The sequence below is a fragment of the Bubalus bubalis genome, chromosome 14 (assembly GCF_019923935.1).
Source record: "Bubalus bubalis isolate 160015118507 breed Murrah chromosome 14, NDDB_SH_1, whole genome shotgun sequence".
Lineage (NCBI taxonomy): Eukaryota > Metazoa > Chordata > Mammalia > Artiodactyla > Bovidae > Bubalus > Bubalus bubalis.
This window is the reverse complement of record NC_059170.1, coordinates 55,960,297-55,985,306: the sequence shown is the minus strand read 5'-3', so window position 1 is coordinate 55,985,306 and position 25,010 is coordinate 55,960,297. Positions and strand designations below refer to the sequence as shown.

At 40.0% G+C, this 25,010-nt stretch overlaps 1 protein-coding gene across 9 annotated transcripts in view; it reads left to right on the top strand.

The window, feature by feature from the left end:
* The first annotated feature begins 1,568 nt into the window (after positions 1-1,568).
* Positions 1,569-25,010, top strand: part of MCM10 (minichromosome maintenance 10 replication initiation factor) — a 52,968-nt gene continuing 29,526 nt past the window's right edge. For 5 of the 9 annotated variants that reach the window (XM_025264381.3, XM_025264380.3, XM_006066039.4 and 2 more), the window contains exons 1-15: positions 1,893-2,018; positions 4,059-4,143; positions 7,153-7,494; positions 8,997-9,101; positions 9,237-9,377; positions 11,246-11,417; positions 13,454-13,619; positions 15,340-15,507; positions 16,882-16,998; positions 19,239-19,438; positions 20,944-21,044; positions 21,644-21,754; positions 21,842-21,959; positions 23,877-24,105; positions 24,643-24,784. In XM_025264381.3, the coding sequence (XP_025120166.3) occupies positions 1,908-2,018; positions 4,059-4,143; positions 7,153-7,494; positions 8,997-9,101; positions 9,237-9,377; positions 11,246-11,417; positions 13,454-13,619; positions 15,340-15,507; positions 16,882-16,998; positions 19,239-19,438; positions 20,944-21,044; positions 21,644-21,754; positions 21,842-21,959; positions 23,877-24,105; positions 24,643-24,784 (2,308 nt within the window). In that variant the 5' untranslated portion in view covers positions 1,893-1,907. Of the gene's footprint in view, positions 1,851-1,892; positions 2,019-4,058; positions 4,144-7,152; positions 7,495-8,996; positions 9,102-9,236; positions 9,378-11,245; positions 11,418-13,453; positions 13,620-15,339; positions 15,508-16,881; positions 16,999-19,238; positions 19,439-20,943; positions 21,045-21,643; positions 21,755-21,841; positions 21,960-23,876; positions 24,106-24,642; positions 24,785-25,010 lie in introns of those variants that run through there. The other 4 variants (XM_025264383.3, XM_025264384.3, XM_025264385.3 and 1 more) reach the window with 4 other exon arrangements.

Below are 25,010 nucleotides of genomic sequence, written 5' to 3'. Positions count from 1 at the left end.
GGTTAGTTACCAAAGCAGGTAAATTTCCTTCATAACACGTTTCCCATTCTTCTCTTCCCTTCAGCTCGCACAGTCTGAGACTCTCACGATCTCCTATGGAGTTTCTTTGCCTCCAGTTTCTGGTACATCCAATTCCTGAGCACCTATCTTTGTTAGCTTAATCATCCTAAGCATTGCCTGATAAAGGAGTAAGAATAAAAGTTAATACACATTTAATGCTTACTTACATGTGCTGGGCACACTCTGCATATTTTTAAGTTTTTGTCATGAATTCCCTGTGAAATAACTATGACTGTTCTTGTTTTGTAGGTGGGTAAGTTGGCGCTCAGAGAGGTTAACTAATTTAGCTAAGGTTGCATAGTTAGTATGTGGCAGTTAAAAATCACACCGTCTTAACTCCAGAGCCTAAGCATTTAGCCACAACCTTCCCCTATCTAGCTCTTGTACCTTCCTCCCCGACCTGCTCAAACATGGTCCTTTTAACACTTACAGAATGAAGTTCTTGACTTGGTATTTCTCATCTGCCACACACTTTATCAACTTTTTAAAAAAATGTTTTGACCTCACCTACTCTTTCACCTCTTCATCAAAATTGGTGCCCCCTAGTCACCTTATGTAATTTGTCTTTTATGCATAGATCACATCTCCCAAATTAGACGTCTTTGCCCACCTTTGCACAACAGAAGCACTAAGTGATTATGACTGATAACCAGTGTGTAAAAATGTACTGGAAATTCTCATTTGATCCTTGCTGAAACCCTCTAACCCAGGTATTGCTTTCATCAGCACTCTAGAGACGAAAAAAAATGAGCCCTCCAAAGCCAAGTGATTTGCTAAGGAGGCAATGCTCTCGCTAAGTGATTTGCTAAGGAGGCAATGCTCTCGACATTTTCTCTCTGTAAACATTTCGTGTGTGCCAGGCCAGGTACAAGCAAGAGGAGAGAGCGGGAGATAGGACCATGAAGAAGATACAGTCCCTTGTCTTAAGATGCTGACATTTTGATGGGAAGAAGCAGAAAACATTTACTCCCATCTCTGACGCAATTCCCAAAGTCTAAGGACCACGCACTCCTCTAGAAACAGTGGTTTCTACTGTGTTAAAGAATGTGACCTAGTCTTTCCTTCTCATTTTACAGACGATGATGATATTACTTCCCCAAGATAAGACAGAGGTAAAAGTGGACCAGACTTTTTAGTCCAATTATCTCAACACAAGATTGTAAAATAATCAACTAAAAGAAATAATCAGCCACATCTGTATACAGGCAACGCAGCCACCGGCAATCGGTGAGGGCAGGGGGAAAGTTTGCAATGGGTTCCGCGGTCTGAGCCTCAATGTAGGCTTGTCGGCATCAAGAGTTACCCTCCACCTCACAGGAAGAGAAAACGAGGCTCAGAATCGGATGACACAGTCAGTCCCGGAAAGTGTCAGGACACAAAAAGACACATCTACTTCCCGACGCTAAAACACTCAACCGGAGAAGCCTAGGTCTTCACCGACCGGAAGTTCTCCTGCCCCCCCAACCAAGAGGGCGCCGGTCACGTGAGCCAATCCGATTGCTAAACGCAGCGGTCACCTTCTCCCCGCCCCCTTGAGGTCGTTTCCGCCCAGAGCTCTGAAGTAGCCAATCAGTACAGGCGCGAGAAGGCGTGCGTCTGACATCAGAAGCAGGGGCGGAGAGGAGTTGGAATTTTGGCGGGTCCGGCTGTGCAGAGTAAAGGGGTGAGTGAGGAGCTGGGTAAGAAGCGGGTCTGCGAGTATTGAGGGGTAGGTTGAGGGGCCGCCGAAGGCGTCTGTGTGAGTTTAACGAGCTCCTAGGGCGGGAGGCGCGGAGCTCGGGGGCGCTTAGGTGGGTGAGACTGGAACTACGCGAAGGCGGAGGTGGCTTGGGCCGAGCGCTGGGCTGATGCGGGGCCGGGCGGGCGGGAGGGCCTTGTGTACCGAGCCGTGGACGGTTCCGGAGCTGGGAAAGGCGGGTCGTTCCGAGAGGTGCCAGGCGTTCGGCCGTCCAAGCTGTGTAAGGGTCCATTTTTTTCTCTTTAAAGGTAACCGTTTAAAACGTTTTCTAAATACATGCCGTTTGGACTCTCTCTTTTATAAATTTATGCTTTGCTAATAGGGCTGCAAGGCTCCCATCACATTTACTTTCGTGTTATCCAGTTTAAAGTGGGTGAAAAAGTGAAGGTGAAGTCGCTCAGTCGTGTCCGATTCTTTGCGACCCCATGGACTGTAGCCTACCAGGCTCCTCCGTCCATGGAATTGTCCAGGCAAGAACACTGGAGTGGGTTGCCGTTTCCTTCTTCAAGAGATCATCCCGAGCCAGGGATTGAACCCTGGTCTTCCGCATTGTAGGCGGGCGCTTTACCGTCTGAGCCACCAGGGAACAGATAACAAACAGGTACACCGTAGTGGAATTGGCGATAAAGTCGTGAAAGCCATGAGGTGAGAGGGTTCCAGGGGCCTGGTCAGATAGAGTGGTCTGGAAAGGATTAGAAAAACTGGTAGTTAAGCAGAGACTGAAAAATGAGAAGGAGATAGGGGAGAGCTTTCCAAAGAGGCCTGAAAGCACTTGCGTGTTCAAGAAGTTCAAAGCAGGCTAGCAGGATGAAGCATTATTGCGGGGTTGGGTTTGGGTGGAGTGGTTGTAGAAAAAAGGAGGAAGTGAAAGTAGATAGGAGAGCGAGTACGCTTTGTAAATTTTGTTCTAAGGGCAATGGAAAACTAATTCGAATTTTATTAAGGGAATACTGCGATCTGACTTATGTTCTTAAAAGATTGCAGATATTGCTGAGGAAAGAAAAGATTATTGTCGTGTTTACACAGAAGATAAATTTCAGAGGGACAGAGAGTCTAATACAGTATTCCAGGCAAAAGATTGATGGTGACTCGGACTAGGTTTTTGGATGAAACTGGGGAGAAGTAGAAGATTTTCGACTGAAAGAGTTGAAAACCAGAGTGACTGAGCAGGAGGTCTGTACTGGCACTCAGGGAACGGTGTTGTAATTAATCTTTCCCCAGTAGGGGGCTCTGAGGTATACACTGAGTTCCAGATACTGAACAAGGCTCAGTACCCAGATGCTCTCCTTAAGACATCAGTACTCTCATGATTTGCCCACCTGACTCCTTAGGTCAGAGTCTTCCCAGATGGCTCACTGGTAACAGAATCCTCCTGCCGGTGCTGGAGACGTGGGTTTGATCCCTGGGTGGGGAAGATCCCCTGGAGAAGGTCATGGCAACCCATTCCAGTATTCTTGCCTGGAGAATCCATGGATTGAGGAGCCTGGTGGGCTACAGTCCATGGGGTCACAAGAAGTCAGACACGACTGAGCAACTGAGCACAGCACAGAAGATTTTAGCAATATATTGAAGAAAGAACCCTTAGCATTTGTCAGATGGTCCTAGATGATGGGGCTGGGGGTAGGGTGGGAGGTGGGTTGGTTATAGAAATGACCAAGACAGTTTGCCCCTATCCAACCCTCAGGAACCTTACAGTCTTGCAGATTCCCCAGTTGACAGCACAGTGCCAGACACATGATGGATTGTGGGAATGTCTGGTGAATAAATGAAAAGAAAGCACAGTAATTAATCCTTGACATCGAACTTATCAAGATCATATATATTACAGAGCACTTATAAGTTAAACAATAGCCTAGAAAATTTACACTTTTTTCTTGTAGTTTTAAAAATAATCTTAAATGAAAAGAGGAAAGTGCACAGGATAATATAAAGTTATCCTACTTAGCTATGCCAGCTATTCCTCTGAGCATCATAATACCTGTTCAAAGTTTGTCTCATCCATATAATCTAGTATCACACAAAACAACTCTGTACCTCAACGAAGTTTGCATAACAGTAGCTTGCAGACAAGACACATCCATACAAGGGATTGCATCCATACAAGGAGGGAGAGAAAGTTGGTGGTGGGGTGAGAAATGGCCAGAGCCTGGATTAATTCTGAGCTTAAGCTCCTACAATTTGTAGGATGCTGGATTGGTTGGATATGTAATGTGAGAGAGAACAGTTGAGAGTGATTTCTTCCTCCGTTGATTCCGCACAGCCAAGGTTCTGCACTGCTGCCATCTCCTGGGCACCTGATACTCCTTCAGTTTTCCATCACCACTGTTCACTTGACAGCATGGATGGTGAGTCCTGGCAGTTTTCTCAATTTCCCTTTGTTTCATGAGAATTCAATCTTTGGTCCATGGGCTTGCTGTTACTTATCTCTCTCTCTGTCTCTTAGTCACTAAGTCATGTTCAGCTCTTTTTGCTGCCCCATGGACTGTAGCCTGCCAAGCTCCTCTTTCCATGGGATTTCTGAGGCAAGAATACTGGAGTGGGTTGCCATTTCCTTCTTTAGTTGTTACTTAAATCACTTATAAAATAGTGACAATAACTACCTTACCCTCAAGCATTGTCTGAGTAGTTCAATAGAAATCTCACTTCAGTCAGTGAATGTTATTGGTTTTAACCAGGTGCACTTTCTGTTCCTAACATTGGTTGTCGTTCATAATAATGATGGTTGGCATATACTTACTATGTGCCAGGCACTGCTCTAAGATCTTATGCATACAGTTGGCCTTCCATATCTGACGGTTGCCCATCTGCAGATTCAACCAACTGCTTGCATATAGAGAATATTTGAGGGGAAAAAAAATTCCAGAAAGTTCCAAAAAGCTAAACTTGAGTCTGCTAAGCTCTGGCAACCATTTACATTGCACTGGGTGTTATAAGTCTTCTAAAGGTTATTTAAAGTGTACAGGAGGATATGCATAGCTTGTATGCAAAAAATACATAAGCCATTTTATTAATATATCAGGGATTTGAGCATCTGTGGGTTTTGGTATCCATGTTACTTTAAAATATTTATATAAATTATTTCACACTGTATGTATTACTCCTCTCTTGCTTTCATTCAACATTGCATGTAAGACTGATCCAAATCAAAATACAGTTTAATTTTATTTTTCAATTGCTACATTTCCTTCCATTACAATCCATGGTAAGATTGAATCACATTTTAGTAATCCATTTTCCAGTAAAAGGCATATGGGTTAGTTCCAGTCTTTTCCCTCTATAAACTGTGCTGCAATTATGTTGTCTTGTTTTGTTTTGTTTGGCACATGTGTGAGCGTTTCTCTACCACCTCACCAGCATCTGAGACATCATCCAAGATTTTTTAACTAATCTTATGGATGATTTTAAAAGGTAGCTCCCTATTTTAATTGCATTTCCAGGATTACTAGTGAGATAGAGAACTGTTGGTTTATTTATTGGCCAGTTGGATTTCTTCCTTCTTGATTTACCTGTTTCTTTTATTTGCTCATTCCTACCTCCCCACAATTTGGGCATGATTCCTTTATAAAATCAGAGGCATTTAAAGCACAGGCATTAAGGATACATAATACAGTCCCTCACTGAAAAGACAGGGACTGAAATCTAGAGAAGTTAAGGGCCTGTTCAGGATCACATGATGAAACAGGTCAGCACAGGAGCCTGGGTTAGGAGACCTCTAGATCAGCAAACCAATACCCTTTCTACCACTCTATGCTGCTTGACCTCAGGAGGAAATGAGCCAGTGGCCAACTCAGGGTCTAGAATCTGATGAAAGAACCTAAAGCTTAAAGTCAGAGATTGCATAATGATTAATCTGAATTGCTTAATCAGCAATGACTCCAAGACTGCAGGGTGTAGCAAGAGAGAAGAGGCTACTTGGCTACCCAGGCTCCAAGTGAGATAACCGCATACCCAAAACAGAGCCAAGAAGCCCACCTCTCTCTCCCATTCCAAGCTGTTATAGAGAGCCCATCCTGGAAGAGGCCTGTGCCCACACCACTGGGAACCTTGGATGAGAAAGGCTGCCTAGTGGCTCCACACTCTTGACCTTGAATCCATCTTTTCATGAGAGAACCAGGGCTGATCCCTCTCTCACTATGTACTAATAAATATTTTGCACATATCCCTGCAAAATGAACAAAATTTACAAGTAGTATAAAAATTTGTCAGAGCTAGACTAAAACCACTTCAACAGTGTTGATTTCAGTATCAAAGGTGAACTCTGAAGTGAGGCTGCCTGGGTTTAAATTCCTGCTCTTGACAGTTTCACCTGTAACAAGTCACCAAACATCTGTCTTCTTGTCTATTTTGCTCTGAGGATAAAATCAGTTAATACAGTCATCCCTGGTATCCACAGGGCATATATTCCAGGACCCTGCATGGATACCAAAATCCAAATGCTCAAGTCCATGATGTATTAATAAAATGGCATATATTTTTTGCTTACAAGCTACACATATCATCCTGTACACTTTAATCTCTAGATGACTTATAATACCCAGTGCAATGTAAATGCTGTGTAAATAGTTGCCAGATATGTTAATGAATATGTATTTATGTTAAAGTATGGAGAATGGCCTTAAGTGATACATCAAAATTATGACAGTGATTACACTGGGACCTGGTGGCTACAGTAAGGAGTTGGGATAAGATTTGACATAATAAACTTCTAACGTAAAAGCCAAAAGCAAACATGATAAAAGGTTGTGTGTGTGTTAAGTTACTTCAGCCATGTCTGACTCTCTGTGACCCTATGGACTGTAGCCCACCAGGCTTCTCTGTCCGTGGGATTCTCCAGGCAAGAATGCTGGCATGGTTGCCCATTCCTTCTCTAATAAAAAGTTAATTATGGCTAATTCTGGTTGATGGGATATGAGTACATTTAATGTAATGCTTTGTAACTTTCTGTAGTTTTTAAAAATTGCTCAAACAATTAAAAAGTGGGGGAATGTATACATCTAGGAACTAAATGTATACTTAGCATGATTTTCAATTATTCCATTGTGGATTGAATTGCATATGCAGGAAGTCATCTGATTAGCTTAAGTAGTGTAGATAAAGAGATCTAGCCCAGTGGCTGGCCCACTGAGATAACTAAGTAGATACTGGCCCCTACTTTCTTAGCCTAGTGCCTTCCAAGAAGCACTTGGGGAGAAGAAAGGTAGAAACAAGAACAATAGTTACATGTACCAGGCAAAATGGTGAATCTGCAGTCATTTTAACTGCATTATGAATGTGGAATGTTTTAACTCTGCTTGTCAATGGCTGTTTTTCACAGATAGGCTTCCTTTCTTTCCTTTTTCTTCTTTTTCCCATAGGGGAGGAAGATGATTTGTCTCTGCTGACTGCATTGCTGGAGGAGAATGAGTCGGCCTTGGGTTGTAATTCAGAAGAGAGTCAGCCCTTGACCCAGGAAGATGGTGAACCTGACTCATTTGATGAGCTCTTTGATGCTGATGGTGATGGTGAATCTTACACAGAGGAGACTGATGAGGGAGAAGTGGAAAAGGCTGAAAACCAAAAGGAGAATTTGGCCACTCTCTTTGGAGACATGGGAGACTTAACAGATGAGGAAGAAGCTCCTACATCACAATCAACTAAAGAGAGGGTCGTCCCTGCTCCTGCTCCCAGTCAAGGGAAAACTAATCAGGAGTTGCAAGGTGCCCTAACCACTTGCTTTCTCTAATTTCTTTATGATAGACCAGATGAAGACTACCCATCTGACAGCTTTCTTCAAAATATCTGCTGAGTCAGGGGTAGAGATAAATGACTTTGCAAAAAAAAATTGTAGAAGTTAGTGGAGCAAGCATTTAAAGCCAGCATTTGAGGGCACAGCGGTCGGTCCCTGATATTAAGAGTCAGCCAGCTATAATTGAGCCTTTGCAAAATGGCTCTAACATTTCTCACACTTACTACAGAAAAATAATACTTTGGAATTTAGCAAAGGGAGCCAGGGACAAGACTACAAAGCCACCACATATTGTGTTTGAACAGAAGACCTTTTCTGAACAGATCCATCTAGGAGTGGCTTTTTCTTTCTTACTTTTTTTTTTTTTTTAGTGTTACAGATTTTTTTTTTTTCCTATTTTTATCATCTCACAAAAAGCAGCACGGCAGGTTTTTTAGTTCATTGTTTCAGGAGCATTGGCGCATGTAAGTGACTTGTCCCAGGTCACTCATCCTAATCTGTATGATTAGGATTCCAGGTGGATTTTGGCTACAGAATTTCTATTTTAATCCCAACAGGAGATTCAAATACTTATAAACATCAACTAGAAAAGATTTATACATATTAGTTAGTTTTATGAAGTTGTTGTTTAGTCACTATAGTGTCCAATTCTTTTGAGACCCCGTGGACTGAGTAGAGCCCACCAGGCTCCTATGTCCATGGGATTTCCCAAGCAGGAATACTGGAATAAGTTGCCATTTCCTTCTCTAGGGAGGAGTGCCATTTTCTTATTCCTGACATCTTCTCTGATATGTATTTTTTTAATTTACATATATATTTTTAATTGAAATATAGTTCATTTACAGTGTTATTAGTTTGAGGTGTATAGCATAATGATTTGGAGAAGGAAATGGCAACCCACTCTGGTGTTCTTGCCTGGACAATCCCAGGGACGGGGGAACCTGGTGGGCTTCCATCTATGGGGTCGCACAGTCGGACACAACTGAAGCGACTTAGCAGCAGCAGCAGCAGCAGCATAATGATTTGACATTTTTATAGATTATACTCCATTTAAAGTTATTACTGAATATTGGCTTATTCTCTGTGCTGTACATTATATCCTTGTATCTTATTTGTTTTATGTTTTAAATATGGAAAGATTCACAAATTTGTATGTCATCCTTGCTTAGGGGCCATAATCATTTCTTGACTCTTAAGAACTTGTCAACCATGGACATGTATCTAACTGTCAGTAGTACAAATTCATAATCAGCTTTGGTATTAGAGATTTGTTTACTGGACATACCATGTTTACTTCTCTAAGGGGAACTATTTAAGGTGCAAAAGTTAATTGTGAGTTCTCAGTATGTGATTCTGTTGTGGGTCTCAAGTTTGGGAGGTGATGGGTAGACATCAAAAATAATTTCAGCACTTTCATTATGTATGATATTTCACCTGGTCTGGTTTTTAAATCAGTATATTTTTTTCCCCTAGATGAATTAAGGAAGTTGCAAGAGCAAATGAAGTCCTTACAAGAACAGCTGAAACTAGCGACAATTAAACAGCCTGCAAGTCCAGCCCTTTCACATAAAACCCCAGGTAATCAAACTAATTCTAGGGATAGTATGCATTTCTATTACAAAGAAATCATAACATTACTTTTGCATCCAACTCCTGGTAAAACAGTTTTTGAACCCCTTTCTAAATTTTCTTTACTAATTTCTTTTAATCAAGTAGATAAGTCTCCACGTCCCCCTCTTAAGGAGAAGAAAGTTCAGAAAATTCAGGAGTCATCGTGCTTTTCTGCGGAACTTGACATCCCTACTCTACCAAAACCCAAGCGAGTGGCTCGGACACCAAAGGTCTCACCTACAGGTGTAGTACTCATGGCCCCTAGTTTCTCACTGCTTGGGCTCTGTTTACAATATATTTTGGTACTATTATGTATGGGGGTGTGTGTTGGTCTTCTTACCTGCCCATTGAGAAAAGTAAGTTTCCTGGAAATGGGAACCACGTTCTATATTTCATAATCTTTTCACATAATCTTTTCACATCTCAAAGTGCTTAGAAAATACTTGGGTAGAGAATAAGTATTTAAATGCTTAGTGGATTCAATTTTTCTTCGTTCTATAGTCCTGTAGTTGAATTATAGTGAAGTATAACCACTGGGTTGAGTTCTTTTGCTAGAAAGCTAGAGATTTAATCTTCAGGCTGTGAGACTGAGGCGCAGTGATCTCTTTAATAAAATGGTCAAGTTTTATTTGAAGCCAGAGGGTTCATTCTTATGAAAAGTCATCTTTGCCAGGAGGATAGAGTGGTACTCAAATAAAATCCTATTTCAGCACATAACGTGTATATGCACAAAATAAAATGCAAAGGATTTGTAAGCTCTGTATTGGTTTTGTTGTACTGTCTTTTTGCCCAAAGCAATTACTCTTTGGAAGATCTAAGAGAAAATGACCTGAAGATAACTTGGCTTAGAGTAAGCAGCATTTTATTGATCACACATGTTCAAAAAGGCCCTTTTGACTACCATTGGCTTATGACACAGCAATACAGAATGGCTGTAGGCTCTGTGTGTTCATATTTATTTGACAACAGATGATATATTCCATGCATCCAGTTATTATAGTGTTCATTCCCTTAGGACCTCTGATATTACTAAGGTATTTTATTAGGCAGTGTTCAAAGTTGGGTTTTGGGGCATTGAGATAAGGGCATGGTTTCTGGCGATTTAAAAAGTTCCAGGGTTACCCTGGCCTCTGCCTTGGGGTCAGTGATCCAAAGTCACTTTGAAAGTAAATACCAATCTTATTTGAGAGAGAGTTATACTTATTAAGGAGAATACCCAAACTTTCCGACCCTCAGGAACATTATCAAATGCTTGTAAAATATGAAAAGAACCATATCAGAATATCCTGCATCCCCTAACATTCCTGCCGCACCCCACCCCCCAATCCCCACTCCTGCTGCTGCTCCTAAGTCACTTCATTCGTGTCCGACTCTGTGTGACCCCATAAACGGCAGCCCACTAGGCTCCTCTGTCCCCGGGATTCTCCAGGCAAGAATACTGGAGTGGGTTGCCATTCCCTTTTCCAATGCGTGAAAGTGAAGTCGCTCAGTCGTGCCCAACTCTTAGCGACTCCATGGACTGCAGCCTACCAGACTCTTCAGTCAGTGGGATTTTCCAGGCAAGAGTACTGGAGTGGGTTGCCATTGCCTTCTCACACAAGTGAAATGAATTGAAACGAAACAAGAAAACAAAGGGAAGCTAACTTTGAACGTCTTTCAGGTAGAATGTGACCTGTGCACAAATCTCCACTAATTACTGATTTCAGAAAGAGGGCTGTTACTCCCTTATGAAACTTACCACAGTGCTCTGTATATGGTGAATATTCAAGAAATGGCATTGCACAGAGAAACAGTGTTTTAGAGTAGAACTGATGGAGTCACTAGCCACTTGTGACTAATTAGTTTACAAATTAAGGCATTAATTTCCTTAGACACACTGGTCAGTTTCAGGTGGTCAGTGTCCACCTGTGGCTGGTGGCCGCCACATGGACAGCAGTGGTATAAAACATTTCCATACACAGGAAGTTCTGGACTACACTGTAGAGGTTTGGGGGTAGTACAGAAATGATCCTGTGGGTTTCCGTTATTCTCTCAAGATTTGACATGTGTTGATTAAAAAAGAAACAATTCTAATAATGTTTAATTATCAGTGTGGTTTTTATATTTTCTAGAGCCCCAATGCTCACCTTTGAAGATGACAAGTGTACCCTCCCAACCACTCCGAACAACTCCTGGGAACAAGCCTGGTGGGGTGACTAGGGATCAGAGTGCAGGGACACCCAGGAGCTCTGGGGAGATGGCTCAGGAAGTCTCCGTGGAAGCCTTCTCCGGCCTGAGGCTCAGGTCAGTAATTGTGACAGCCCTCTCTTTCACTCTGCTCGTAGGCCCCACAAGATTCCTCTTCTTCCTAGGGACTGAGCCTTCCAGAATTAGTGTGTTTGTACCGCTGAGTCACATGAGACGTATAGCTCTTGTACTTGACCATACTAGGCCTTTGGCACTGAGTTTGACTCAGTGTATTTACATATGAATAAGGAAAGTTTTCTCTTGTTTGTGTAGAGAATAAAAGATATATGTTCTTTAAAATGAAATCAATAAATAATAAGTACTCTATTTAACCAGAAACTAGTAGGAACAATGGTAGAGACTATTCTTAAGTAGTATTCTCGTAAAGGAATATACAGTTTAACTAAGAGAGTAGTATCTTCTTATAATTAATGTTAATAGAAATAACTGTGCTCTTTTGTATTGTTATGTGGAGAAATTAAGATATTCAGGCAAAATACAAATGGGGAGTGGGAGAGAGGCTCAAAAGAGGATGTATATACACTTACAGCTGATTCACATTATACAGCAGAAACTAACACAACATTATAAAATAATTATCCTCCAATTTGAAAAAAATAAAAATAGAAATACATCCCAGGATCAGTTCAGAAAAACCTGGACTTATAAGTCTTCTGTGTCTACTGCTTTGCACCTTTGTTATTACTGCTCTTGAAGCCCTGGGCTTCGTGTCTCTACAACATCCTTACTCTGAAACCAGATTGCCTTTAGTACTGTCTGAGTAGCCAAGTGCAACCCCTCTAGAACACCTGAACCTTGTCAACCTAAACTAAAACTGCTAAGTTTTTAAATTATATGTTATTGACCAAGGGGAGAACAAGTGACTGCTGACATGCAGTAGAACTTTATTGTAGTAACTCCATACTCTTCAAAACTGGGGGGGGGGGGGGGCGGGATCAATATTTTAATTACATTTGAGACAGAATCTGAGGAATGGAATATAGTAAAAACTCACTGACGGAACTTCAGGCTTCTTTTTCAAGGTAAATGTGGCCCTTCTGAGATAATACTGCCTTTCCCAGTGGAAACACCCTAGAGATAATAAAGATGTTGCTGATGCGAGTATTGCTATACATTTGAACTGAATGGAAGTAGACGAAGTTGAAACTAGTCAGCCAAAGCTTCTGTGGGGCCTACAAATTTAGGGGGTTGCAGAGTTGTTTGAGTCTTTCTTATGATTGTTCTACCTGAACCTCAGAACCTGAAGATGCTCTGTAGGATTGTAGCTTCATAGTAACCTGTTAACTCAGAAATTAAACAAGGAAAGGATTTCTCCACTTATGTCAGTGTTTCCCTCCTGAATATTCTTTATTGTTGAGTTAGCCCTTAGAGTTTCTATTCTAGAAAACTTCTGAAAGAGTCAAAAAGCTTGTTTTCTCCTGACTGCTTTCTCTTGTCCTAGAATATGTTATATGATCCAACATTAAACAGATTTTAATATTCAACTAGAGAAAAACAATTTGCAAATTTTATGAGTTTTAACCAGTCATTAGAAACGAGAGTATATTAATTGAAGCTCGAGTCAGTTTTTTTTATTATGTGAAAATGTTGGCTTTTGAAAAATCTAATTAGAAATAGTAGAACTTATGAAATTCTCACAGAATTGATGGAATTGAAATATCTTAATTTACCTAAGCAATTCATGATTTTGTATATTATATTAGAATTCATAAGAACTTAAATAATTTGTGGTCTTTACTTTCTACATAAGTCCCAGTTCTATATCCGTGGAAAAGCAAACCTGATCTTTAAAATTATCTCCTTTTGGGGAGAAGGCCATGCTGTATAGCATGGGGATCTTAGTCCCCCAATAAGGGTGGAACTCGTGCCTCCTGCAGTGAAAGCACAAAGTTTTAACCACTGAACAACCAGGTAAGTTTTACCTACTGAAAAAATATGTGCTTTATACTAAGCCTCCCTGAGAACAGGTGCTTTAGAGATTTCTGTCCATAATATCTCTTCTAATGAATTTGCTACAGTGCCCGGTTATCTCTTAGAGTAATAATCTACAAATCGCTGGTGTCTTGACCCAGAAAGCCTCGAGTATCCTCCACAGAAATGAACAAGAAAATGATCGGCCGAAAACTTATCAGACTGTCTCAGCTCAAGGAAAAGATGGCAAGTGAGAAGCTGGAAGAAATAGACTGGGTGACGTTTGGGGTTATATTGAAGAAAATCACTCCACAGAGTTCTAACAGTGTAAGCTATTTTATTAATCAGCTGTTTCATCACAGATTGGCAGTGGAGACTCATGTTCTTGATTTGTTACCCAGAGCCTATCAGTGTTTCATTTTGTAGTCATTGCTAGTAAGTTCTTAAATTGCCACACCATCACCTGGTTGGTACCAAAGGGGGACATATGTAAGGAAGGCCCTACTTAAAGAAGGTCTGGTTGGATAGGTTTCTTGAGCTTTTTATTGTCCACATCATTCTTACTCATTTTACTTGTTGTTTGGTGATGCCTGTGGATGCCCTACGGCTCTGAATAATCCCCCTTGTGGAAGGGGAGTACATCCTCAAAGACCATTTGAAGAGCCTTACTAGATGTAAGATGTCAGTCACTGAAGTCCTGATATTGCTGACCTGTGCCAGTACAGGATGGTACATTTCATTTGAAAAATATTACAAGAGGTCTGATAAATTTTAAAATCACAGTTGACTGAGGAATAACAAAAATTATTCTGTGGCCAAGTCAGAAAAGCTGAATTCTAAGCCTCATTCTCCATTTATCAGGAGCCTTCTGGTATTACGTGGCCCTTACTCTTTCTTTAAGGACGTCCATTTCCTTATCTGTAAAATGAAGGAATTGTCTTTTGATTACCTGAAAGGCTGTCTCTAAAATACTGCAGATTATCTTGTTCAAAACTAATTTCATTCTCCAGTTTTGATCTTGGCCAACCTTAAATTTTTTTATGAGCTCTGACACTAGGAGTTGAGTTTCAGATTCTGAGTCCTGCTCTATATCTGGTCTGTTTCAGTAAATGTGAACAAGTCTGGTTTTCATTTGATTAAGTTCATAATTGCATCATCACTGGCTATAATGACATTGAAATAATAGGTGTGAAATTCATCTGAACTTCTCTAAGAATGGCGTTGTATAAATCCTGGGAAGAATAATTATAATACTGGAGTTTAGGCAATAATTCACTACAACCTGTAGCCATACCCACTCTGGGCTGCCTCTGTGAAAATAGCTTGATTCAGTATTGTGTGAATTGCTTTTTTAAAAAATCTATAAACATGGAAGTTGTTCATATTATATGTGGCTAGCATTTTGAGTTTCTTGATATGTGATAGTATTTCCAAAATTTTAGAGTTAAATACAACCAGTTTTCTTTAAATGATGCTGTTTTTCTTCTAAGCTAAAGAAAGATTTAGAAGCATTGAACTGAAACTTCCTTATTAATATTAACATAATGGTAAATAATATTTATTAAATATATATCAGTAAATTTTTTATTGAAGTATAGTTGATTTACAATGTTGTGTTTTAGGTGTACAGCAAAGTGATTGTTATACATATGTAGATATGTTTCATGTTCTTTTCCATTATGGTTTATTACAGGATATTGAATATAGTTCCCTATGCTTTACAGTACTAGTCTTTATCGTCTAAATATTTTATATAGTAGTTTGTGTCTGCTAATAACACATTTGAAGAAACAAAGTTAACAAGCTAACAAGAAAGCTATTTCTTTCTGAGGCTTGCCTTTCTTCACCTTCATTTCTAAAATGAGAAGAAGCATACCAAAGCCTGGAGAAAGGATTAATTTATAATTAACAGACATTCTGATGATAACCTATTCAGACTGGGTCATGCTTAGATATTTTCCACAGTAGAACACTTGAACTGTAAATGAAGACATTGTAACCCATTGTATAAGATTTATTAAAGATAAGCATAAATGATTTGCTCCAGGGGAAAACATTTAGCATCTGGCGACTGAATGATCTTCGTGACCTGACGCGATGTGTGTCACTGTTCTTGTTTGGAGAGGTTCACAAAGAACTCTGGAAGACTGAGCAGGGTTCTGTCATAGGGCTGCTCAATGCAAACCCCATGAAGCCCAAGGATGGTTCAGAGGAGGTAAGACTCTGTTTCCATGGGTTTGTTTGGGTTTTTTTTTTTTGTGGTCTTTATAACTTAACTGAGTTCTATCAAAAACCTTTATGCTGGTCTACCTCCAGGTAATAAGTCAAGCTTTTGTATTATTTTGACTCCATTTTACTGGCTTTTTGTTTGTCGTTCATTTCTTACCTGCCAGTAATCTGAATTTCAGACTACGCTAGAATATTTTATGAGAACTTATTTCATTATATTTTTTCAAATTCGTTCCAAGCTTCCTGGAATTTATTTTTCAGTTCTTGGGCTCAGGTTCCCTTCCATCTCCTATGAATATCCTTGATAGCATCAGGAAGGAAGGGTTTATAGTTGAGGAGGGTTTGTTCCGTTTGTTGGTACAATCATAGCTGCAACTTAGGAATTTTCATTTTTAAAGTGACTTTTCACTGTCTTAAGCAGCATTAGAATTTGGGTTTACTACCTACTGATTCTCTAGTAAACTGCAAACCTAGGTACAGTGTGAACACTAACAGTTTCTCCACAGGAGTCAACAAGAGCCTACTGCTTCTGTTATAGACACATTATATCCGGAGGAGTAAGAGACAAAGTTGTTGCATTCATTGCTTTCACAAGAGAATAGCAACAAATCTTCATTTATTGGTTTGGAAGGTGTTTGGCCACAAGTAACAGAAAAGCTGCGCTACAGTTCTTTGTAATGGTAGACACTGAAGTTTTTGTTTTTCTTGGATAGTAAAAAAATCCAGACATAGGCAGTGTCAGTTCAGTTCAGTGTAGTTGCTCAGTCATGTCCGACTCTGCAACCCTATGAATTGCAGCATACCAGGCCTCCCTGTCCATCACCAACTCCTGGAGTTCACCCAAACCCACGTCCATCGAGTTGTAATGCCCTAATGCCAGGGCTGGTGCCCATGAGTCTCTCAGATTTCCTCTTGGTCACAAGATGGCTTTGAAACCCTAGCCATCACATCTCCACTGAAGCCAGCAAGTCAGCCAGCCTCTTCACTCTGCTTTTATAGAAAAGCAGAAGCTTTCCTGGCTACCTTCCCTGCAGACTCCTACTTCAGTCTCATTGGCCAGAGTGGAGTTACATGACAATCACTAGCTGCAAAGAATGCTGGGAAAACAGGGAACCTGCTCTATCACTCGAGGCTGAGCATTAGGATTCTGATAGTAAAGACACAGGAGGAAACAGAGAACTAAATGTCTTCTCTCTCTCCCATTTCTACAACTGTTTTACAGAGCACTGGCTTCAAATCCCAGGGCACTGATGAAAAGGATAAAAAGCCTAACTCGTGCCAACCGTTATTATATCCATTCTTGCTGGTGAGGGGCCATACCTTTGTTTGCTTTTAATTCCCACTACCTCTTTTTCTACAGATGTGCTTATCTATTGATCATCCTCAAAAGATCTTAATTATGGGGGAAGCTCTTGACCTGGGAACCTGTAAAGCAAAGAAAAAGAATGGAGAACCATGTACACAGATTGTGAATTTGGTAGGTTTAAGCTTTGTTGGGGTGGTTTTTGCTAAAGAAAGAAACTAATAGGAATAAATTTTAGGCACTTTACCTGTAATGACCTATTTGGAACTGAGTTTCCTACATAATAGGAAGCTTCAAAGTGAGAAAGTAAAATGTGTGGTTAATAATGGCCAGTTTAAAAAGCTGAGGGCGGGGGAAGGATTTAACCTCTTAGGAAACTGATCTTTTATTACCAGCTGATTGGGAACTTTAAGAAAGACAGAATTTTAATTTGCCCTCAATTCTTTCTAGTGCTGAAGATCAAACACTAATGATGAAATACACTGCAACCTTATTTTAGCCAGTACATAACCGTATTCTACCTTTTATTAGGACTCTCTTTTTTGAAAAGTAAATAAACATAGTACTGAGATAGAATGCATATACCAGACAATTCAGTTTTGAAGTGCACAATCTAGTGATTTTTAATGTATTCACAGGGTTGTGAAATCATCTCCACCAGGTAATTTCAGAACATTTTCAGTCCCCTTCTAAAAACCCATACCCACTAACAGTAATTCTCCATTCCCCTTCTCCTCCAGTCCTGGCAACTACTCATCTACTTTCTGTCTATAGATTTGCCTATTCTAGACGTTTCATACAGTGGAATTGTATAATGTACAGCCTTTTGTATCTAGCTTCTTTGGACTTAGAATAATGTTTTTAAGATTCATCTGTGCTATGCTTATGCTACAAAGCCTTTTATCAGCACTTCATTCCTTTTGGTATTTGAATAACACTCCATTGTATGGATAGACTACACTCAGTTTATCCATTGGTTGATAGACACTTAGGTGGTTTCCATATCTGACTGTTATGGATAATGGTGCTGTCAACATGCATATACAGGTTTTTATGTGGATGTCCATTTCAGTTGCCTCAGCTATAAACCTGGAGCGGAATTGCTGGATCTGTATTTAGGTTTTTGAGGAACCACCAAACTGGTTTCCCAGGTGGCTTTTACAATCTCCCTAGCAGTATGTGAGGGTTCTAGTTTCTCTAACACTTTGTTACTGTCTGTCTTTGATTACAACCAACCAAGTGCATGTGAAGTAGTACTTGTTAGAGCTCTTTGAAAGGACTGGATAATAGGTTCTGGTTTCATCTCTTTTTATTTCTCTCATTGCTGTCTAACAGATGAACTAGTGAGCAGGAAACAGGGAGGAAGGAGACAGTTGGAAAGAGGTCTCAGGGGAAGTGCACCTGTCAGATCACAAGAGCTGGACCATTAAACCTCCATTGCCAGCATCTGTTAAGTTTCACCCAGTTCGGCAATACTTCATAGTTTCTCTTTGCTCCTTTCACTGTAAGGGTAACATTTGTCTGAGAGTCAACCAGAGAAACAGAAAGGAAATTGATTTTGTTTTATTTTGTAACTTCTGTTGAGGTAAAATTCACATTATGTACAGTTAACCATTTACGTCAGTAATATTTAGTGTATTCACTTTATTTTGCAACCGCCAGCTTCAGGTTTCAAAATCTTTTCATCACCCCATTAAAAAACACCCCCTAGCAATTAAGTAACCATTTCCCTGATGACCTGTAATCTGTTTTCTGTCTCTGTGGATATATGCCATAAAAGGAATCATACAACATGGGACCTTTGTGTCTGACTTATTTTATTTGGCATAACATTTTCAAGATTCATCCTAGAAACTGACTTTATTTCCACTGTAGAAGGAGGACAAAGGCAGTGAAAAGTACCACTTTTTCTTGTACCTGAATAGTGTGTTCAGAGTTTAGTCCCCTTAACTTTTTTTTCCTTAATTTCTAATGAGTATAGTTGGTTTATAATGTTGTGTTCGTTTCAGGTATACAACTGAAGGTATATAACAGGTATATAACTAAAGTGAATTAGTTATATATATACTTATACCTGCTCTTAGATTCCTTTCCCATATAGGCCATTACAGAGTACTGACTAGAGTTCCCTGTACTATAGAGTAGGTCCTTATTAGTTATGTATTTTATATAAAATAGTTTGTGTGTATGAATCCCAATCTTCCAATTTATCACCCCTACTCCACCCCATTACCTAGAGGATGAACTTCTAAGTTGCTTCTTAGCTGTGGATAGAGAATGATCTCAGAAGTTAGCCGAGAGGGTTTTGCCCACAGACTAGCTCTCTGTGAGGCTGGGAGAAAGGAGTTGTGTCCATTAACATTGTCCCCGGCCTGTTGCTCTAATGTTCATACAGCTGCTCTTTCTCTTCACAGAACGACTGTGAATACTGTCACTATCACATCCAGGCCCAGTACAAGAGGCTTAGCGCCAGGCGAGCTGACTTGCAGTCCACCTTCTCTGGAGGCCGCATTCCAAAGAAGTTTGCTCGCAAAGGCATCAGCCTCAAAGAACGGCTGTGTCAGGATGGTTTTTACTACGGAGGCGTTTCTTCAGCCTCATATGCAGCCTCAATGTAAGACATTCTCAGAGCTTCTTTGAGGGCTGGGGTCTTCATTTAAGAGTAAACCCAGGACTTCTCTGGTGGTTCAGTGGTTAGGACTCCATGCTTCCACTGCGGAGGGCGTGAGTTGCATCCCTGATTGGGGAAGTTCTGCATGCTGTGCTGTGTGGCCAAAAAGGAAAAAACAAAAAGTAAACCCAGTGGTTGTACATTTTTGTCCCAGTTCTAGAAGGTTTGTACAGGTTTTATCTTTTATAACAAGCTGCCTAAAACAATGTAGCAGAGGAGAAGAGACCCAAAACAAGGTTACTTCATTCCTGGGAAGAGAGGAAAACACTTAGAAGGAGGAGAAACTGAGTCGGGCTATCCTGGTCTTTTAACAGGGAGCCCACACTTCCTCTTTGGCTTCTAATGTGAATAGTCCAGCTTTGTCAGGACTGATTGGCCACTGAAAGTGTTCATCATAGTGTTGACATCCTTGAAGTCATTTCCATCGTGACTGTGAGTGTGAGTTTGTAGATCTCAGGCAACCCACAATGAATTTAGTGAATGAATATGCAGAGAAACCTCATAGGGGAGGGGGGTACTGCTGAAGCTGGCATTCCTGGGAAATCTCAGCCTCTCCCTAGAGTCCCTGAGTAGGTGACTGATCGCCTGTCACCTGACTATAAAATAAATTTGAGGCAGGGATTTGGCTCAAGGGAGCTACAGTTGGTCCAAGAATAAAACAGATTTTGTCCTCAATCCAAGAGACATTGCGCTAGAGGACTCTGACCTCCTGTCTATTTTGTAATATCAAGAACATTTTTAAGATTTAAAATAATGTCTGTATTTTAGCAAATTGCAAAATGCAATGCACATAACATTATTTTTTTTAAAACATATGTACAATTTAGCCAAAAGGAAACAATAAAAACCATATATAATCCCACCATCTACATAACTGTTAGTTTTGGTAAATATGGTTTGGGGGAGACATTTCCCATAAGTATAAATTTTTAAGAGTATAAAATAAGATCATAGTATGCCTATAATTTCCAATGTTCTTCTTTCCCATAAAAATAATGAATTTTTCTTTGTGGAATATTCACTTAACAGCATTATTTTTAGTGGCTTATTACATGGCTCTGATAATTTAAATAATTCCCTATGGATAAACATTTATAGTATTTCTAACTTTTACCAATACAAACCTTCCATTAATATCCTAAATTTTTGCATAGATCTTAACGTAAATCCTAGACTTCTTGATAAGTCCTAGTCTTGATCAAAGTGTTGGCATATTTTTATTACTTTTGCCAATTTACTTTTCCAGAATGGCCTTCAAGCAAGTTTGTAGGTTGCCTGTCTTAGGTCTGTGACATAATGCACACACCAGTTACGGGTAGGACCATGGTATTAACTACAGCCTACTTAAAAGGAGCTTTGAGAAACATTGACACTTTGTAACTACTACTTTTCTGCCTTCTTTACCTCATAGAGCGTTGACTTTCAGTGGTTTTCATTTTCCTTTTCAGTGCAGCTGCTGTTGCTCCTAAAAAGAAGATTCAAACCACTCTGAGTAACCTAGTGGTTAAGGGCACAGACTTGATTCTTCAGGAAACTCAACAAAAACTAGGTAACTTTGTTTCTTTGTTTCTTTCTCCATCTTAAATTTGTAGTCTTCAGGATTGAAAACAGTTCGTTCCTAACTCTAAATTATACTGAGTGACGTCACCCAAACTATGAGACCCAAGCTTCGTTGGCAGCATCTTAAGCATCAGCATATTGATATTAGCTGTGTCTTAGGTTTTTAAAACGTCTTAATGTATCTGGGTCTAACTCTTAGTGTCCGGCACTAGCATCAGTATTGTCAACTTCTTGTCTTTCACTAAAACAGGTCCAGGTCAGAGAATGCCACCTGTCCTTGGGGCTCTGTTTATAACAGCCGTCAAAGTCTAGCATGGACCCTTTCCCATAGTGCATAATCCAGAAATAGTGTGTGACATGACCCCTCAGATAATAGTATTTTAATCATTTTTCAAAGTAAGATATTTGTCTTACCTTTGCAGTCCTACTGGTCTGATATTAGAGGTTAAGGATTCTCTTTTCTCTTGATATTCCATCTACTTCATTTTACAAATGAAAAAATTATGAAAGCAGAGTTTAAAAAAGAATAAGACACATGACAGAAAATAGACTGAATTTTGAATCCTCTAAATCGGATGTATATTTCAGGAATACCCCAGAAGAGCTTGTCTTGTTCTGAGGAATTCAGGGAATTGATGGACTTGCCTACATCTGGAGCCAGAAACCTGAAACATCATTTAGCCAAAGCCAAGTCATCAGGTAGAGCCAGCCTGCACCTGCTCTAGTGTCCACACCTGAGACCCTGCCCCCTCTCAGAACTTCCTCAGCCTGTGGTGTGTGTTTTAGGGATCGTGGGGAGCCTGAAACCTGCTTTCCAGTCTATCTCAGCATCAGCCCTCTTGAAGCAACAGAAGCAGCATATGTTAGAGATGCGGAAAAAGAAGTCAGAAGAAATACAGAAACGGTAGGAGTCACAGGTTTAATATTCCCTGTTTAGATTGCTCATCTCGTGAATTCTGGGGCTGTCCTAATAGATTTCAGAAATGTGACTGGATTTGAGGTGGTTGGCCACCTTTTCAACTTTGAAAGTTTTTTAAGAATAATTTTAACATAACTTTTAAAGTTATAAAGCATTTAAAGGTAAGTATTTCTGACTGATGCTAGTGAATCCTTAGACCAGGTACTACAGGCTGTAGTAATTAATGTCACTGTAGAAAAGAGAAAGTAATGACATACAAAGACAGTTTTGTGAAAAAGGAAAGTAGACTGTGGCCAGTTTGCCACCTGTTTCTCAGTTTTGCCAGTTAGGTTTTTTTTGTTTGTTTGTTTGTTTGTTTTTAATTTTATTTTATTTTTAAACTTTACAATATTGTATTAGTTTTGCCATATATCGAAATGAATCCGCCACAGGTATACATGTGGCCAGTTAGGTTTTTTAATTACAGTCTGAGCCAGTGCATGGCTTCTGCATTTGTTCAGGTCAGTGATAAAATTGAGACACTGAGAATGGAGAGTCATTTGAGAGGCAAAATCAAGTGAAAATGGGTGTGGAAAATGAATCAAAGACTCTTGAACTGAAGTTATTTGAATGGTAGTAAAAGCTACTGTCTACAGGCATCCAGTGTACACTGACCACCATGCTGTACACTGTACACACGTCACATTGGTCCTTACCATAATCTGTGAAGTGTTATTATCCTTGTTTTGTGACTAATGTAACTTAAGACCAGAGAGCTAGTAGATGGTGGAGCCAAGTTTAAACTCACACCTACCTGTTCTACTCCAGTGTTGAACCATTGCTGTCCCAGACCTGGGCTCTTAATGTGGTTCCATGGAGGGGAAAAGTCTATTACAAGTCAGGAAGAGATGCTTTGGAAAAATAGGGGAACAGATTTGGCTTCAGGTGGGTTAGTTTGAGGTCCTGGTAGGCTATCTATAGCAGTATTCATCAGGGGCCTACAGATGACGTGAATGTATATGTATATACATGGACATATGTGGACCTTGTGGGGAGTGGAAAGTACCTGTCAGTTTAAAGGCGTTACGGTTTAAAGTTTTTCAAAGTTTTCCTGGCCAAACATAACTTATCTTTGGGCAGCATCTGGTAGGCCGTTTGCAGACTCAGCCTGGAACTTATAGGAGTGGGGATAATATGGTAGTGAAAAGAAGACTGGCTCAGGATTACCTGGTACTAGTCCTCAGCCTGTCACTTAATGGGCAGTGGGGTCTTGGGCCTCAGTTTCTTCATCTCTACAATGAGAGGTTTGGACAAGTGATTTCTGACCTTTGTTGTTTTTACATAGCCCTTGAAGCCACATATGAAGGAATAGGAGATTCAAGAAGGAGGAGGTATATTCTACAGCAAAAATTAACACAATATTGTAAAACAACTCTACTAGAAAAATAAAATATCATCTTAAAACTAAAAAAAAGCCCATATATAAAATAATCAGTGTGAATTATATTAATAGCACCCTTCTTCTACGACTTCCAAATGTATCGTATGTGTTACCTCATCCTAGTAGAATAAACAAAATACACAGATTCAGTGAGTTCCTGAAGCATCTCAGCTAACCAGAGGGCACAGCAAACCTTCAGAGCTGAAGATGCTCCATATACTGACCCCACTAGAAAGCCAATTGATAAAATTAGTACTCAGTTCTAAATTGGTGAAACAATTAGCATTTATTCAGTGAAAAATCAGTTAACTGAAGAATTAGTGAGGTTAGTTTTGTTTTTACTGTGCGCTAATCTGAATAACCAAGGATGGAAAATTATTTTACTGATGACTACTTATCAGCTGGTGGCCTGCCTGTGATCTCCCAGTCTGTGTGTTTTGTGCTTGTGTGCGTAGTTTGTGACTGCCTTTTTCTTTATAAAGCTTTTTGCAAAGCTCCAGTGAAATCAAGAGCCCAGCTGTGCCATCCTCTTCTCAGCAGCCCCCTTGTCGATCTCCACCAATGGGGGCTGAATTCCCCAAGGTGAAAGGAACCCCAACCACGCAGATGCCCAAGCTTGGAAGAGGCATCTCAGAAGGAGATGATGTCCTCTTTTTTGATGAGTCACCACCACCAAGACCAAAACTGAATGCCTTAGCAGAAGCCAAAAAGGTAACTGGCATCTGTTTTCTTCACCACTTGGATTTGTATTCTGTGAGACATAGCTGGTGCTTCAAACTTAATATACCCGTAACCAGAAAAGACAGTTACCTCATACCTATTTATTGATCATGATAATTAGAGTCAAAGGAATTTTAAATGATAATTGGTATCAACAATGCCATTAATTTAATTCAAGAAAACTAGCCACTGTCTCCACCTTGTTTCTTTTCAGGCTGCAGGAGATAACATGGAAGAAACAAACTTCTAAAATGTTTATGTAGTTCCTTTGTGGATCTAAAAGCTTATAGACTATCTGAAGTTAAAAAATAAACTGAGATTTGGTTTGCTAACTTAGAGACCTGTTTTCCCTTCTTTGAAGTTTTAATGATTATGTTAATAACGCTAAGTAAAATGAAGATTATTTTACTAATGTATGTTTGAGAACTGCCAGAATTCACTGGTTAATTCATTGGAAAGGGATACAGAGCTACAGATGCCTATCTTATTGTTTAGATTTTTATCTCCCTCTCTTTTCTGTTTTCCTAGTTAGCTGCTATAACCAAATTAAGGTCAAAAGGCCAGATTCTTACAAAAACAGACCCAAATAGCATTAAGAAGCTAAAGGAACCCCAGGATGTCCTGGAAGTGAAGGAACGTGTAGAAAAGAACAGCACATTTCCTCCTCAAGGTACTCCAAATGGGAAGCTGTCCAGTGGGAAAGAGACAGTACTTACAGAGGAAATGGTCCAAAACATAACCAGCCTGAAGGCTGAAAGACTGAAAGTGAAAGTTGCTCAGTCGTGTCCGACTGTTTGCACTCCCGTGGACTATATAGTCCATGAAATTCTCCAGGCCAGAATACTGGAGTGGGTAGCCTTTCCCTTCTTTAGGAGATCTTCCCAACCCAGGGATCA